The 17,522-nt window shown below is 40.3% G+C and overlaps 1 protein-coding gene across 2 annotated transcripts in view; it reads left to right on the forward strand.

Annotated features, from left to right (window-relative positions):
- The first annotated feature begins 3,717 nt into the window (after positions 1-3,717).
- PSME4 (proteasome activator subunit 4) overlaps positions 3,718-17,522 on the forward strand; it is a 70,238-nt gene continuing 56,433 nt past the window's right edge. The window contains exons 1-4 of one of the 2 annotated variants that reach the window (XM_054197034.1): positions 3,718-3,976; positions 9,994-10,134; positions 12,417-12,533; positions 13,666-13,725. In XM_054197034.1, coding sequence (XP_054053009.1) covers positions 3,801-3,976; positions 9,994-10,134; positions 12,417-12,533; positions 13,666-13,725 — 494 coding nt within the window. In that variant the 5' untranslated portion in view covers positions 3,718-3,800. The remainder of the gene's footprint in view (positions 3,977-9,993; positions 10,135-12,416; positions 12,534-13,665; positions 13,726-17,522) is intronic. The other variant, XM_054197035.1, reaches the window with a different exon arrangement.

Genomic DNA, 17,522 nt, shown 5'->3' on the forward strand with positions numbered 1-17,522 from the left:
AAATCTTTAGAGCAACTCATTTTCCCAGGGGCAGGGGAGTAAACACTTTCACAGCAGGCTGTAATTACAGGCTCGTGAAGGGATGGAGCAGTTCCTTGCAATGAAAATGCCCTTGTTAGTCTAAAGACTTGCAGCTAGTAGTCACAGATAAAGATGCTGCTTCTTGGAGAAAGTAAGTTACTGCCATCTTGTCTGAAAGTTGGTGAGCAGGATGGCAGCAGCTTCTTGACTGTCTTTGGCATCTTTCAGTGCCTGCTTTGGATGACTGACCAATTTAGAAACACAGCGATGAGAAAAAGTCTGAGGATCCTCATCACTGACAACATCAAAAAGCAAGCTATTCCTCTTTATTTTTGTAGTGTGGCTTTTTGAGGTATAGGGGGGTTCACAGATCAGGACAGGTATGATACAGGTAATATGAAGCTCCTGTTGGATTGGGTGGGTTTTTTTCCAAATTGTAAAACGTATAGAAGCCTGTCACTCAAAAAAATATTCAACTTTTAACTTAGGTTGGAAAGGACAGATGGGTCACTAAGCAAAATGTCTACGTAGGAAAAGTAGTTGCCTGAGAGCTGAGACAGTAGAAACCACGGTTAAGGTTGAGTGACAAGTTTCCTAAATACTGATGACAGTGCTGGTGTTAGTTGACCTAAGGCAGCAAGCCATCCAACAAGGGAATGTGTGAACAATGTGCAACGTGACTTAAGCCACTGTTAACAGTCGAAATTTCTCATGAATGGCAGGATTGTATTTTTTTCACAACTACAACATATAGATTCATCAATTCTCAAGATTTAATGCCAAAAACAACAGGTGGCAACCATATTTGGGTTGCTCTCAATTCATATTCCTCCTACTTAATAAGAGAGGAAAAAGCTGTTGATGCAAGTAGCACAGGCGGGTTCCTTGTTATGAAAGCTAGTCCTTCATCATATGACTGGGGAACCAAATGTGCTTTTAGACACTGCTGCAGCCAAAACATATTGCAAATGTGAAGAACAAATTTATTTTTGACTCACTTGGCAAAATGTATCATTTTTTTTTTTCCTTTTAAACAGCAGAATGCCAGCATACTGGGGGGAAAGGGATGGTTTTTTAATAATTAATAAATGTAATTAGTAAATTAATTGATATGCAGAAAATACTTTGAAAATGCAAATATTGTATGTATGCTTACGATTGTAATTCTGAATGGACTCAGAATCTCCTTTTTCCTTGTTTCAGATTCTGAAAGCAGGAATCACATTTCTGAGAACAAGGAAGTCAAATTAGTATGATGACTATGTGAGGTGCTGATGGCATACTTCGCACATTTTTCCCAGAAAGGTAAGTGTTTCATTCTGGCAGAAGGCACTTGTGTGTCTGAGGTACAAGGATCACAGATGAGGAGGCTTGCTGGTTCAGATAAAATAGGCTCCCTGAGGTCAGAGGTGTTTATTCACATTGCGAAACACTTAGAAATGTGCGAAAAATCAAGTTTCAGTTTTAACTTGGGTTAGAAAGGGCAGAAACTGCAGGAGTATTTTTTCGTGATAATGTAGCTATGAAGCAACAGAATGCAGCTTTGAAATTCCTCATGTATCTGCCAACTTCAATTTCAGAAAACTGGACTATAATTTTGATTTTTTTTTTTTTTCTCCAAATCCAAACAAACTTTGCGTGCTTCAAATTCAATAAACACTTTCCCACATTGGAAATGGCTGTTTGGACAAACAACCGTTGCAATTAAGTAGGAAAGAAGAATTGCCTGTAAGTGGCAGAAAACAAGTAATTTTAGACTTTTCAATTTCAAGGCACGTATATTTTCACTGTTCCTTAATCATTAATATTTTTTTATTACATCTTATGGGCCAGTTATCCAATTTATCCTTCTCTGAGTTTATGATAAAACTATTAATTTCATAGTGTTTAGCAACACCTTTTGCTTATTCCTGTTTTCACCAAGAAAACACTAAAACAAGATGTACTTTTTTCCCATAGAAATTTGAGCATAGTCAAGTTTCATTTTTAATTCAGGAGAGAAAGGACAGAAATTCATGTGTAGATTGTTTTGCACAATGTAGATATGAGGCAACAGAAAGTAATTGTAAGGCAACTGTGAAAGATGTCAACAAATACCCTCCGAATCACAGTAAAAATTATAGCCACATCCAACCATTTTATAATAATGTAGAAGTTGATATACATAATCTACAGGATTATGTGATACAAAATCTAGGAACGGAAGGGTATTTCAAAAGTATTGAACACTAAACAAAAGGGTCGTGCTACCCTTATTAAAACTATAGGCCTAGGAAGGTGAGAACAGGCAGAACTAACTTTGTTACTTTGATACCTGCTTGAAAAGGCTTGACCCTTTGTAGCACCTCAATCAAGGGAAACTAGCAAAATATCTCTTTTATTCTAGTCTGATCCCATAACCTAGGACAATTCTTTCACTGAAGCTTTGGGAAAAGGAGTATGGTACACTTAGAGTGGTGATAGATTTTTCCCTTTCCCAAGATATTACATGAAAAATACTTGATGGAAAGCTATAAAGTAGCACCAAGTCTCCTTTAGGCACCTGGGAAAACCTTATTTATATAATGCTGGTTTATTAGTACTCTTCATCAGAGAAAACCTACAGCACTTGGGCCAATTATTTTTTTGGTGACTGTAAATCAACCTAGTGTGACTCTGCTCACGTGGGTATAGGTGAATATAACACACAGGATCGTTTCCTTTTGCAGTTGGCTGGTAATAAAAATAATACCTGATACAAAAGGCATATAACAAGGTGGTATAAATGCACTCTTCAGGAAAACGCCATGAGACTATCTGAGCATTATGGCCTTTTCTTCTTTTCTTATCACACTTAGGTTTGCCGTGGCATTTCTCCTCTTCGTAATGTGTTTCAGCATTTAGTTAGCCTTTTTTTTTTTTTTTTAAATTTTAAGCAGAGCTAGTTTGAGCATAAAGATCAGAAAACAGGATTTGCCCTTGTCAGTAGCTTTAAATCTAATCAGTTTGCAGCTGTTGTATGGTCACGATGTAATTCTTGAGGGGAAATTCAATTAACAATTATATTTAGGAGACAGCTGGAGATAACAGCTATCAGTTCGGCCAGCGCTGTTACTACGTTTCCATCACAAGCTTTATCCGACACCCACAGGCCAATGCCGGGACGAGCCACCACTGAGCTCCCCTTCACTGACTAGCCTTATTTCCAATAAGCCTCTTAGGCAGCCACACAATCTGCTATCAAACTCCATGACTAATTACCTCCATTATATCCCTGCTTCACGTTACAGAGAATTTTTTGGGTGAAGACCAACGCTGGGTGCTCTTCCCAAATTCCGCTCTTGGGAACAGCGGGAAGGTGGATGTTTTTATTCTGAATGACGTGTTCGGAGGGCGGCAGCTTTACCAAAAGGGCTTTATAATAAGCCGCAGAAAGCGAACTCTGAACTAGAGCGGCAGTTACGGCCTTTCCGCCCACCCGTTTATCCGAACGGAGATGCGCGAACGGACGGCCCCGCGCCTGCGACCGCCCTTTCCCCCTCCGCTGCGAGGGGCTGCTGGGGGACACCGGGAGCGGTCGGGTTCCTCCCTAGGGAACCGGGGGGGGGGCTGATACCCGGTACGCGGCTGTGAGCTGCCACTGCGCGCTGCCCTCACCCCCCGCCTTCCGCCGCCGCGCCGGAAGTGGGCGGGGCAGGGCAGTCGTGGGCTCGCCGGCCGTTTCCCAGTGTGTCGTCACGGCGCGCGGCTAGGGGAGCGCCGGGGGCTGGGGCGGCGGCGGGCGCGGAGCGGAGCCGGCCATGGCGCCGCCGCCGCCGCAGAAGGAGATCGTCTACAACAAGCTGCTGCCCTACAGGGAGCGCCTGGAGGGCGAGGCCGCCCGCTTCCTCGCTCAGATCAAAGACAACCTAGCCCGGGCCGTGCAGCTCCAAGAGCTGTGGCCCGGGGGGCTCTTCTGGACTAGGAAGCTCTCGACGTGAGTGCCCGAAACCGTACTTCCTCCTTCCCCGGGGCTGCTGGGGCTCCGGCCCCTCCGGGGCGGTGAGGGGGGCGCCCCGGGGGCAAGGCGCCTCGGAGCGGGGCCTGTGGGCTAAGAAGGTGCGAAGCCGGGGCGCCGGGTTCGTCCCTCCCCGCCGGGCCGCCCCGGGGCCGGCGGGGCTGTTGGGGAGTGCAGCGGAAGGCGGGCTCGCCTCATAACGGTTCTTCCCTGCGCCACTTAGTCAGAGCCGAACGGGCACCGGCTGCCCCGTGCCCGCCCTCCCGCTCGGCCGAGGATCCGAGGCAGGAATGTGGGCCGGCGGCGAGGGCCGAGCTCCGCGGGGCCGCGCTGGTCGGCCCGTCCGGCTGCCCGCGCTTCTCCGTCGGTAGCTAGGCGTTAGCCCGTGTCTTACACAAGGCCTGCGAGTGCTTCGACATAGGAAATGGGGACAAAGGTGCCTTCGTTTCTAAGAGCTCGCTTATTGTCTCTGAAACTTTCCCAATTTTACGAAGTAAGCTTTTGTGGGTTTGCTGTTTGTTTTGGTTTTGTGTTTTTAACGCATACTTGACCACCTGCTTCACCTCTTGCCTTTTTAAGTAAGTTGTGCAAGATACTATCTGCGTGTAATTTCTGCTGTAGGAACGCGAAGTCTTTCTCAAGACATGCTGTTTGTTAGTTCAGTGCTAGCGGGATTAAATTCTGGCTTAATGCTGTGTAAACACCGTTGATGCCCTTGATGTTTTGCCCGTACTGTGGCATGGTGTAGTTTATGCTGATGTTGGCTCTGCTGTTAGCTGTGTGTGCTAGCAAGGTGTTTTTAATACAGATAAAAACACAGTGGTTTCATAGATGGCACTGAGTAGAACATAGGTTTCCCTTAGTGAATTTTACAAAGCATACTTAACCCTTTTTCTTAATAGCCACTATTCTGTACACTCTGACACCAAAAATAGTATCGCGTGACAATGACTCCTGTAGTTTCGATCAGTAAACCATATCTCTGTGGATGTTTGTTGTGGTTTTTTGCTGTCTTCGTAAATGGTGTTTTCTTTGTGCTAGAACTCATGAAATATGTGTGTTTTGTACAATTTTGAGGTCTTCACTTGGAATTTTCCTCCTTACATAAATAATGGTTTTTTTATATTAATTGGGAATTTAATACTTATTTGGCAGTCTTGTGTAAGTGTCTTTATGTTTGCCAAGAGGCATTCTTAGATAGAATTACATTGGTGGTTGCAAAATGACTCACATGTTTGCATTATGTGACAGTTTGAACCTGCTTGGAACTAGTTCAATACTGGTTTCCCCCCCCTCCCCCCATCTGCTAGGTCATACTGTTTTCAGTGGTACCTGTTGCCTTTGGACCTGTGGTAGAATTTCATATACTGATCAAGTTGAAGTAAACTGTAGCAGTTCTTGCTACGGGAAAGATCAGCATTAGCTAAAGAGGCTAAATGTGGCACAGAAGTCCTTTGAAAATGTGCAGGGTTCTATTAGAATCACCCTATTACTCACTCCGCAAATTGCGATTACTGTTACCAGTTTAGGCTTCAGGGCAGTGAATTTAGCCTATTGAGAACTGCTGTTATGTTACTTTATGAATCACAGAAAGGTCAGGAGGCTCTAATTTGTGGTTTTCCACCTACCCTTTGAAGTTTAAACTTAGTGTGTGTGTGTTTGCAACTTGTCTGAGCCCTGTTAGTCCCAAGATTTCTTTGTGGCGTATTCGGTGTAGTAAGACTCTGAATATGTTTGGATGTAGGCAGGGAAGGAAATAGTGGGCTTGGTTTAAAAATAAGCTGGTGTACTTAACATGAGGGATATTTTGCTGCGTAGTTTAACTTGTCAAAATGCTTTCATGGGATGAAATATGTTAATAGAAATTTAGACCTATATGAAAACAATACAGTGTTCTGATGTCGTACCTAAGCCAAATTATAGGATAATGACAATAAAAATCAAAGCTTTGCTGTCTGTTGATAGTGGGTAATTCAACTCTGAATCAACTTAACTCCTTTTTCGCTGCTGGCCAGCTATAATAAATAGCACATTTGTTTAATGAAAAAAAAAATGCCCTGAATCTTCATAATAGTATGATCTCCGCTTAGCTTTGTTGCAAATGTCTGAATTATAAAAGCCAGTACTCTCACGGTATTCTGCGAAGTAACTTACAATTCATAACCATGGGTGACACATATTTATTTCTTGTATAAATACAAATGTTAATACAAACATTGTAATATGTACATGTAAATGAGTAAAGAAAAAAATTGCATGCTGATCATATACTTGTTACTATTATCTATTATTATATTATATACTATTATGTATGTTGTTACTATTATATTCCAGTTGTTACACCTCCTGAGGTACTCACAACTGTATACAACCTGCATAGACCCTGTAGAGCATGAAGCATGAAAGTGAAACTCAAATCTTTTTTTGAATTAAAAAATTTGAGTATCAGTTACTATTTCATGATGACAGCTGAACCTGAGGTCTTGCATTTCTTTTATTCCCAACAGCTGAAAACGTGACTTGCACATAGTTATCTTAAATGCAGCTGTTTCATCGATCTGATGTCATGAACTGAGTAGAGGGAAAAAAAGAGCAAAATTGGAGTTTATCAGATGTGTCTATAAGCTGATTGGCATAATTCTTCTGTGCATAATTTTCAGTGATGTGATCTGGTTCTCTGGTTGGGATATGTGTGCAGAGTGTGGTGAGAGAACTTGCTCTCCTGTGAAGACAGGAATAGTGCAGTTACTTAAGTAACGTATGACTTAGTGGGACTTCTTATGCAAGTAAAACTGCTTGCCTCAAAGACTGGCATTTAAATCTGTAATCATTACTCTGAGATTCCTCCAACTTTGTCTAGTAAAATCTGTATCTTATAAAACGCTAATCCGGTTGTGAAAGCAGAAGACCGAATCTCTGTTGTATGACTTGCAACGTGTATGTGGAAAAAGCAGGTTGCATCAAAATCGTTTGCTTAAATGCATTTGCGTCATACTCTTTTATGGTCTCTAGGTCAAAAATAGGCTGCTGTTTCAATTTTTCCCTCTTTCATGTTTTACATGAAACTTTGTGTATAGGTTTTAATTTTTTTTTTTTTAGAACATAGCCTGTAAATGAGCATATTATACTAATATGAACATTTAATAGTTACTGTACATGTAGTTGACTCTGCAGCCTGGAAAACACACAAATGTCTTTCTGTGCTCTCTACTTCAGTAGGCAAGCGTAGAGCTTTTGGAGCTGAGGGACACAGTTTCTGCTCCTGACTGTTATTTTATGTGCTTGTTAGGTATAGGCTTATTACAAAATGACTTTTAACTGTCTTGCTGTAAGGTGTGGGGAAAAATGCAGCTCAGCTGTTCTGAATTAGAATGACAAGACACAAAGTTCCAGTGAGGGTCAAAAACTGAGTTTTAGACCAATCATAATCCTGTCCTGTGTATTAGGAAATGAATATAAATAACTAGGAATTTAGGAGAATGCTCTATTCAGCTTCATAAGTGAAGGCAATTTTTAACTGTAGGAGAGCAGCCAACTTTCGAGGGCAATTTAGCATGTCCACTTGATATGATAGTACGTTTCCTAAAAATAGGTCTATTGTAATTGTGGAGTGAGGGATTGGGTATGTAATACTTCTAGAATAGGGAATTGGCTTTTTGGTTCTAAGGGGAATGACCAAGTGGGAGTGATAGGTGTGTGTGGCTGGTCATCTCTCTCATGGTCATATAAAATGCATCTTGATTTGCCTGTTAAATCTAGCAGACTGATTTCAAGGCATGTGCTTTTCCTCTGAGAGTCTGGGAATAGCTCTTATGTCTGTTTAAAAAATTTTTCAGTTGTCCTGATTATTATCCCATTTATCTTGAAAAAGCTTCCAGACTTTCACATTGGGTTCTTCCCATCCAGTGTATGACCATCTATGCTTTTAGAAGGTAAAATATTGCAATTAAAATAAGTATGATTAAGTTATACTTCTCTTAGCCCTCACAAAATCAAGCATCACCTTATTTTTTTTTCTGAGGATTCTTTTCGCATGTCCATTTTGTGCAAGTGAAAAAGTGTAGGTGTTCAGCTGTTGATGGTGTAATTCTATAGGTAGATAGTGGCCAATCCAGATAATTAGGTTGCTGTGGTAGAAGAGTGGATTATTCTGTATTTTGTTTTTTTCCTTCTGTATTTGAAATAAGTAAAATGTCTTGAAATGAACATTAGTAAATATTGACCATCAAATGTAAAAATCTCCCCTTGAAATCAATGAGAAAAGGAAAAGGGAAGTAGCAAGAGGTGCTGTAGGGTTGGTTGGGGTTTTTTTTCTCCTGAGAACTGGTGATTATCAGTTTGCCAGAGCCCTGTAGCTGTTCCACTGTGTCTTCAAGGGAAACTGGAGGAAGAAGGTTGGGGAAAAAAAAAATATCTTTTGAGGAGCAAGCAAGGGGTCTTGGCATATGTGTGTTCAAGGAAACTAACTCCTTTGGTAAGATTACTAGATGTGGATGATCCTGAAAGTTGAGAGATAATTTTGTTTTAAATTGAGGAATGGGGATATGCGGAAGTAGAGGAAAAAAAAAAAAGAGCTCAAGTAATTTAATCCAAATTCCGTGTGCTCTTTTGTGACTGAAGTGTGCTTTGTGTACATGTGTTTTATTAAGGGATCTGAATTTTAGTTCTCAAGTAGTCAGTTATCCCACTGGCAATTCTGCAAGGAGTAAAAGTTTGCATAGGAGCATGAAGCATTTGAAACTAAACTAGATATGATATTAAACTAAACTCCTCAATGTTGCAGGAGTCAATTTCAGAAACCAAATTCAGGAATCAAGGCAGTTTGTGTTCATTGTTAGATCCGTAACTGCTGATGTTTGCCCCTTTAAAATTACCTCGCCTCTATTACTTTCAAGTAGGAGTCCTTTAGAGGTGTTTCCTTCCTAATCTTTTCACATGGTGGTTCCAGCGTAGGATTCTGCAATGTGTGCTGCCCTGCATACCAAATAAGCAGTGTGAGATCTGGCATTCTTCACACTACCGGAACGTGCCTTGATGCTTTGCTGGTGTATATTTAGCAACAAATCAACCCAACCTCTACTAAATCTTGAACAAAAACAATGAACAGACCTCCCCAAAAATTGTTTTATAGGGGTTTGTATCTTATATGCTTTGTCTGACTGCTGCTTAGAGGATAGCATATTAGTAAGGTTTCTTATGAATCTGTAAGAACAGTTGGAGCAATATAAAAAAGGAAAATGTGCTTCCCAGGTGAGTAGTAATTTATAGTTGTGTGACACATAAAGTGCTTCACTGGAACCTTATATAGGTTTTGCTGTTGCGGAATATCTTTTAAGACTTTAAACATGTTTCTTTGTCAATTTCAACTTGAAAACAGCAAGCACATCTTACTGAATTAGTCCTAATGAATCTACACTTTCTTAAGATAGTAAATATAAGGGATAGCAATGGGGCATACCACCGGCAAAGCTCAGTGTCTAAATCAATGGTTTGGCCTCAGTGGAAGCTGACAGATTTGGACTTTACTTGATACTTATTTTGTCCTGTCTCCTTCTTAAAGTGCCCCAGCTGAGAAGGATAAAGTATAATAAGGCTACTTGTGACAGTTGTGTTTTTACGTTTGTTTGGGGTTTTTTTTAAGATAAATTAGTACATGGGGATATGGAAATACTAAATTTAATGGCTAGTATGTTTTGAGCAGAGGTGAAAGAATATGGTGCTTGTTTTTGTGGTATCTGGTGTGAGCATGAAGTTATGCTATTTGTAGAATTTTGGAAGACTGTAAACTTTATTTGGTCGTGCTTTTTCTTTCTGTAGTTAGTTTCAGTTGTCAGTCTTCCTTTGCTGTACATCTTCAGGTTCTTATTTGTTGGACTTGTGAACTACATTTTACTTGTGTTTCATTAAACAGCAAGTTGGATGAAGTCTGGCTCAGGTCTTAAATAAAATGAAAATGTTTAAAAATACTGCTGAGTCATCCTGTGTTTTGTTTGTAGATACATCCGATTATACGGGAGGAAATTTAGCAGAGAAGACCATGTGCTTTTTATTAAATTGTTGTATGAGTTGGTAACAATTCCAAAACTGGAGATCAGCATGATGCAAGGATTTGCACGCCTGTTGATAAACCTGTTAAAGTAAGTACAGATTTCTGCTGATTACTGAAACTTTTGTCTCTAAGTAGTTGATCACTTCACTTGCTTAACGTTGTTATATTCTTTAATGTAATAGTACGTTCTTTTAGAGGTTGCTTCACTTAATCTCCCCTGTACAGATGATGTTGATTAGAAAGAGTTCTCATTATGTGAATGCATTGCTCCTTTCGGAGGTTTAGGAATGGTATTGAAAGTGAAAGAATGTCAGGTTGTTTTTTTTCTCCTATTAAGAAAAGAAAGCATAGAATCATAGAATTGCCCAGGTTGGAAGGGACCTTTCAGATCACTGAGTCCAACTATCAACCTAACACAGACAAAAACCATCACTAAACCTTATCGCTAAGCACTACGTCTACCCAGCTTTTAAATACCTCCAGGGATGATGATTCCACCAGTTCTCTGGGCAGCCTGTTCCAATGCATGATAATCCTTTCAGTGTAAAAATTTTTCCTAATATCCAACCTAAACCTTCCCTGGCGCAACTCAAAGCCGTTTCCTCTTTTCCTATTGCCTCTTTGGAGACAAGACTGACCCCCCACCCCTCTACAGCCTCCTTTCAGGTAGTTGTAGAGAGTGATAAGGACTCCCCTCAGCCTCCTTTTCTCTAGGCTAAACAATCCCAGCTCCCTCAACTGCTCCTCATGAGACTTGTTCAGACCCCTCACCAGCTTCATTGCCCTTCCTTGGACCTGCTCCAGCACCTCAGTGTCTTTTTTTGTGGTGAGGGGCCCAAAACTGGACATAGTATCTGAGGTAAAGCGCCACCAGTACTGAGTACAGTGAGACTATCGTTTTCCCTAGTCCTACTCATCACGCTATTCCTGATATGGGCCAGGATGTTGTTGGCCTTCTTGGCCACCTGGGCACACTGTGGCTCATATTCAGCCAGCTGTCCACCAACACCCCCAGGTCCTTTTCTGCCAGGCCACTTCTTCTAGCCACCCCTCCCCAGGCTTGTACTGCTGCATGGGGTGGTTGTGACCCAAGGGCAGGACCCGACATTTGACCTTGTTGAACCTCATACCATTGGCCTTGGCCCATGGATCCAGCCTGGCCAGAGCCCTCTGCAAGGCCTTTCTACCCTCAAGCAGGTCGACACTCCCACCTAACTTGGGGTTGTCTGCAAACTTACTGAGGGGGCACTCAATCCCCTTGTCCAGATCATTGATAAAGATATTAAAGAGAACTGGCCCCAGTACTGAGCCCTGTGGAACACCACTGGTGACCGGCCACCAACTGAATTTAACTCCATTCACCACCACTCTCTGGGCCCGGCCCTCCAGCCAGAATTTTACCCAGAGAAGAGTACTCCCATCCAAGCCATGGGCAGCCAGTTTCTCCAGGAGAATACTGTGGGGAAACTGCATCAAAGGCCTTACTAAAGTCCAGGTAAACAACATCCACAGCCTTTCCCTCATCCACCAAGCGGGTCCCTTTGTCATAGAAGGAGATCAGGTTCATCAAGCAGGACCTGCCTTTCATGAACGCATGCTCACTGGACCTGATCCACCTGGTTGTCCTTCATGTGCTGCATAATGGCACTCAGGATGATCTGTTCCACAACCTTCCCAGGCACTGAGGTCAGACTGACAGGCTTGTAGTTCCCCAGATCATCCTTCCGTCCCTTCTTGTGGATGGGCATCGCATTTGGTAGCCTCCAGTCCACTGTGACCTGGGACCTCCCTGGTTTGCCAGGACTGCTGGTAAATGATGGAAAGTGGCTTGGTGAGCACTTCTGCTAGGTCTCTCAGTACCCTCAGGTGGATCCCATGTGGCCCCAGAGACTTGTGTACGTCCAGGTGCTGGAGCAGGTCCCTCACTATCTCCCTTTGGATAACAGGGGCTTCATTCTGCTCCCTGTCCCTATCTGCCAGCTCGGGGGTCTGGGTACTCAGGGAACAACCGACTCTACTACTAAAGACTGAGGCAAAGAAGGCATTAAGTACCTCAAAACATGTCAGAGAGCCAAGTGTTAAGGTTGAATCTGAAATAGGGAGACAATGAAGACTGTCTAACAACTTGGTAATGTTTATTTTACTTAGTCAGACGTTTTCTGAAGGTCTTGAGTGCTTCTGCTTGTGCAGAAATGCTGCAAGTAGCTAGCTTTTTTTCTTGCCTGACCTTCCTGCAGTTTGTGCCAAATGCTGAAGATAAGTGTAATTCAGAGCAGTGATCCAGAGTACTATGATGTGAAATGTGTCGATGTAAATGTTTAATCCTAAAGTGCTCATTGTTTTTTTGTTTGTTTTGTTTTTTTCTATTAGGAAAAAAGAACTGCTTTCCAGGGATGATTTAGAGTTACCGTGGAGACCACTTTATGAAATGTTGGAAAGGATATTATACTCCAAAACAGAACATCTTGGATTAAATTGGTTTCCCAAGTAAGTTTGCATTTTAAAACATTTCATAGGCAATAAGTACCTGTAATGCTTGGAAGTACTTTGAAATTTGCTTTTAATATCTGGAATTTGATACACGGTGAATGTTTTGCTTATATTTTCATTAAGTATTTTTCAGTAATTGCATGCAAGACTGTACTAAGTCACGTATCCTTCTGCCAATGAATTGTTTGTTACGATGTTCCTCTCTTTATGAATGTGATTGAGTTCATTTCTAAATATGCTGGAACAGGGATCTTCATCAACTTGTTTTAGGATGATAACCAACAGTTTAACAGATCTAATGTTAAAATTTTAATGATATTCAGGTTAAATGTCTGCTGTTCAGTTTTATAACACAGTAAGTGTTTGGGAAAATAAATATTATACTGTGGTTAAATATTTGTACTGTAAATATTCCCAGTATCCGTAATCTAGGTGTAGATCAGCATGCATACAAAGAAAAGTGACGTGCCTTCTATAGGAAATACATATATGTGTGTGTATATATATATATATTTTCAAAGTGATGCTATCTTGAAAAATCAATTTTTTTCCCAGTTAAGAATTTTAAAAATGTTCTGAATTTAAAAATGAAAACTTGTTCATGCTGAATTTCTTTTGTGGCTACATAGCTGGAAAAATAATTTTGCTAATTGTACTATTTTGCTAAATTACATTATTCTGCTAATTGTAGATATTACTTGCCAGTGAAAATCCAAAAGAGCGGAGCCTTTTTTTAGTTGGTTTATTTTATGCATATCCCAGCACCTACTGAAACGGCATACTTTGCTCTGTGGGGATGTTGAGTAGTCACTTTTCATTTGCTGTGTGAGAAACTAGCGTAGTGGGGAAGAGACTTTTCCAAGAGGGAAAAGAAGGTTAAGCTGGGAGGAGGATATCGGTTGTGATGGTCTGTCTGAAACTTTTAGCTTTTATTAACTGTGTTAGATATCAGACACTCAACCTTAATATGCAGTGCGATTTGTTCTCATACGGTGTTTTTTCTTTTTTTTTAACATCAATTTTGAGGGGTATCTTTTTGGTGGAAGTCGAGATTTTTTTTTAAAAGTTGATTTGATTTATAGCTGTTAATTTAACTACTGTTTTAATTTTTTTTTTTTTTTACATTCAGTTCATATCGACCAGGCTTGTCTTCACCTAAAACATTTGTGCTTAATGTATTACATAGGTGGTAAGAATGACTTTTTGTTTTGTTCAGCTCTGGCCGATGTGTAGTCTTCTGCATGTTCTGTTAGATTGTAACACTTGTCACACAGGTGTAATTTTCTGCATAAATAATTGTATTGGAAAACCAGTGTTAACATTACACCACTGTTTATGAGAATGTCGCACTGTATGTAAACCTTTCTAATTGGGGAACAAGATAGCGTGTGTGAAATGGCTGATAAAGTGGCTATATGCTAACTAATTTAACCAGCATATATATTTCAAGACTCAAAGGTAAATTTTACATTTGAATTATTGCTGTGTCTGAATATGAACAAAATCAGTATTGGTGTGGGAGTGCATGTTACTGAGTAAGTGTACCTTACTATTAAAAACTATGAAATCATGGAAAGTGCTTTAGCAGTGAGGTAATAGGTTCTGGAAAATACACCCAGCAACAATCTTGTAGCCGTGAAGTGTGAAAAAAAGTTTCTGTATTGGAAGAGTTTACTGTGAATTTTTGCAGTGAAAACCGTATCAGAAGTTTTGGTGTATGTATAAATTCAGAAAACTGGTATAAGTGGAATTGCAGAGGTTTTTTTGATTTTTTTTTTTGATTTTTTTAAAAAGAAATTTTTAGTTGTACTAATCCAATGAGAGATTGATATTTGGCTTCCTGTAGTTTGAAATTCACTAAAATAATTTGTGAAACTATAGCTGGTTGCTCTTTTCATTGTCTTAATTTAAGCTCTTGTAATGGAGTGTCCACTGCAGGACAAGAATTTCACTTAAGGCCTGAATCTGTCCTCAAAACCTGAAAACTCTGCTTTTACTGGTTTTTGATAATGCAGGAGTCAACAGTGTCAGTTTATATGTTAATTGTTTTAGCTGAAACATGTTTCTCTTTGAAAATGCAGGGGGAAAAACTCAGATTTACAAATTAATGTGGTCTTGTCCTTTCCAAAAGAAGAAAATTATCTAGTGCCGAAATGATGACTAGTGATAGGCGTTAATGGTAATGTTGGGTGTTTTTTAATACATCATAGAATGTGTTGGGTTGGAAGGGACCTTTAAAGGTCATCTAGTCCAACCCCCATGCAATGAGCAGGCACATCTTCAACTAGATCAAGGTGCTCAGAGCCCCGTCCAACCTGACCTTAAATGTTTCCAGTGATGGGGTATCTACCACCTCTCCGGGCAACCTGTTCCACTGTTTCACCGCCCTCTTTGTAAAAAATTTTCTTCCGTCTAGTCTAAATCTTCCCTCTTTTAGTTTAAAATCATTACCCCTTGCCCTATTGCAGCAGGCCCTGCTAAAACGTTTGTCCTCATATTTTCTGTAGGCCCTTTTAAGCACTGAAAGGCTGCTGTAAGGTCTCCCCAGAGCCTTCTCTTCTCCAGGTTGAACAACCCCAGCTCTCTCAGCCTGTCCTCATAGGGGAGGTGCTCCAGCCTTCTGATCGTTTTTGTGGCCCGCCTCTGGACCCGCTCCAACAGGTCCTTGTCTTTCCTGTGCTGAGGGCCCCCGGGTTGGATGGAGTACTCCAGGTGGGGTCTCACCATGGTCATATCCATGTGGCAAGGCATAATAATAATAAGCTAATAATTCTTCAGGTAACAAGGAGGAACTAAAAGCAAAGAAAGCTGAATGGGATGAGAAGTTTTCCTTTATCTCGTTAAATACACTGTTGTTTCAGTAATTAATAGCAGATACCTCTCAGTGTTAGTGGCTTCATTATCTCTTGATTACAAGTGTTTTAATATCTTATCCAAATGGTCAACATTAAATACCTGAGCAAGGACAGGAGTATGAACTACAGTAGGCTGATCCAATTCCATGTGGTTTATGTATATAGTTGTTTGCTGTTGTGCTTTTTTAGTCCATGGCTAGGTTTAGTGGTAGAGTAGCATACAGAAATCTGTGAGTGCAATAACTGTAGATATTTTTGAGCAATTCTTTAGTAATGGGTATGCAGAAAATAATCGAAAGTGGAAGAGAGGCCACTACTAAAAAGTTGGAGAGAGTTGGTTCAAAGGGATAATGAAGACAGTAACCAGCAGTCTCTTGGTCTCCACAGCTATATTCTCCTGTCCTTTTCTAACTAGTAGCCATCAAACAGGAATCTTTCAAGATGTCTTCTCTAGTTGGTCTGTAGTTTTAACTGTGTCTTAGATGGAAGTTTCCCTATGTACAAAACTGTCTGCTGGTGTGTTTTTGTTTCTAGCTTCCATTCTAAATTTGTGATCAGAAGGCAGGAGGGGACATCCCTTCCAGTCTTTGTCCTTTGCTCTCTTCCACTAGCATATGCTGAGATCTGACTGAAAACTTGTGAATTTGAAAGACTTGTGGATCTCTGGCATCAGTGTGTCTTAAAATTCCTCTGTCCTTCAGGTTCTCTTTAGTAATAGTTTACTTCAGTGGAGTGCAATAGTATGGGGATAGCGTTTTTGTTTTGTCACACAAATCTTTTTCATGTTAGTCTTTAATGCTCACAAGGAATGTTGCTGGTCCATGCTTTATTTATCTACTCTTGGAACAATTGTTACCTATTTCCTAACTCTTTCAAGAACAGTATTCCCTTTAACCCACAATCTTCATGAGGTTCATGCAGAGTTTGATCTTATTTTTGTTTAATGAATGGTTGGCCATTCCTCTTCATATTTTAGAGGCCATCAGTTCAAAATTTTCATTCTGGGAGACATCATGGATTGACTTTGTCACTGTTGCATAAAATGTACAGAATTTTGCATCTACTGGAGCGCTGCTTGAACTGAAGTAGTGATATGAGGGCTGGGTGGGCTTTTGCTGGCTTGCAGTGAATGTTGAGATGCTGAAGTGAAATAGTGGTTTATCTGTTTTATATTTCTCCTGGTTTGTACGGGATCAGCTTATTTTTTTTGTAGGACTAGAGAGAGAGTGTGTGCATGCTCAGTATTTGCGTGTCTCAAAATTAACTGACCTAAACTGATCTTTGGTAAAACTCGAAAGATGATACATTTGCATCATCTCTTTCTGATCAAAATAGTGTTTCTGTATGTTAGTTTTTGATGATGAACTTAAGGATGCAATTTTTCTATTAAAGAAAGAACATCTAAATGATGTAGGAAGTTCTTCTGCCAGAACTCTTTCATTTGGGGAATGTTTTTTGGTAAAAGTGTGATTTAGTCTTGAGTTGGTCTTGTAATAGAAGATTTGAAGAACCTGACAGTTTACTACCTTTATGGTTCCATCAGTATCTCTCTCTCTCTCTCTCCTCCCTGTCCCTTTTATTCTTTGAGTTTATTCTGAGGTTTAGCCTTTTTTAAGTGGTTTGACGACATCCTGTGGCAATTTATGTTAAAGTGATTTCTCAAATATGTTTTCTTGCTATGGATGAGAACACTTTTAAAATCAGCTGTTAATGGTGAGGGAAGCTAATGAAATAACCATTGATTTGCAGATAGTTCACTTCTCTTTCTTAGAACCACTGGACAAAAAACAAATCCAGGTTGAAAAGGACAAATATAGTATTTGGAGTCTAATAACAACGATTTTATGAAGTCTGTTGCCTTTATCTTACAAATACTTATGAAGTCTATAAACCTGTTTTTTATGTTTGTGTTTTCAACTTCCCCTAAAAAGTTACCTTGCTCTGCTGGTTGTTCATGGATAAAACGCAGGATATTACTTGTAAGAAATAATAATAATTCTTCACTCTTCACTTAAATGCCGTAAATATTAGAGTGGTATATGAAAAACAGAATAAGGAGTTTAGCAGAGCAATTTTAATTGTTATGATTAGGCCTGTGTAGAAGGCGATTAGCTACTGCATGTTCACAGAA

Source organism: Rissa tridactyla, chromosome 3 (genome assembly GCF_028500815.1).
Source record: "Rissa tridactyla isolate bRisTri1 chromosome 3, bRisTri1.patW.cur.20221130, whole genome shotgun sequence".
In the NCBI taxonomy this organism is placed as follows: Eukaryota; Metazoa; Chordata; class Aves; order Charadriiformes; family Laridae; genus Rissa; species Rissa tridactyla.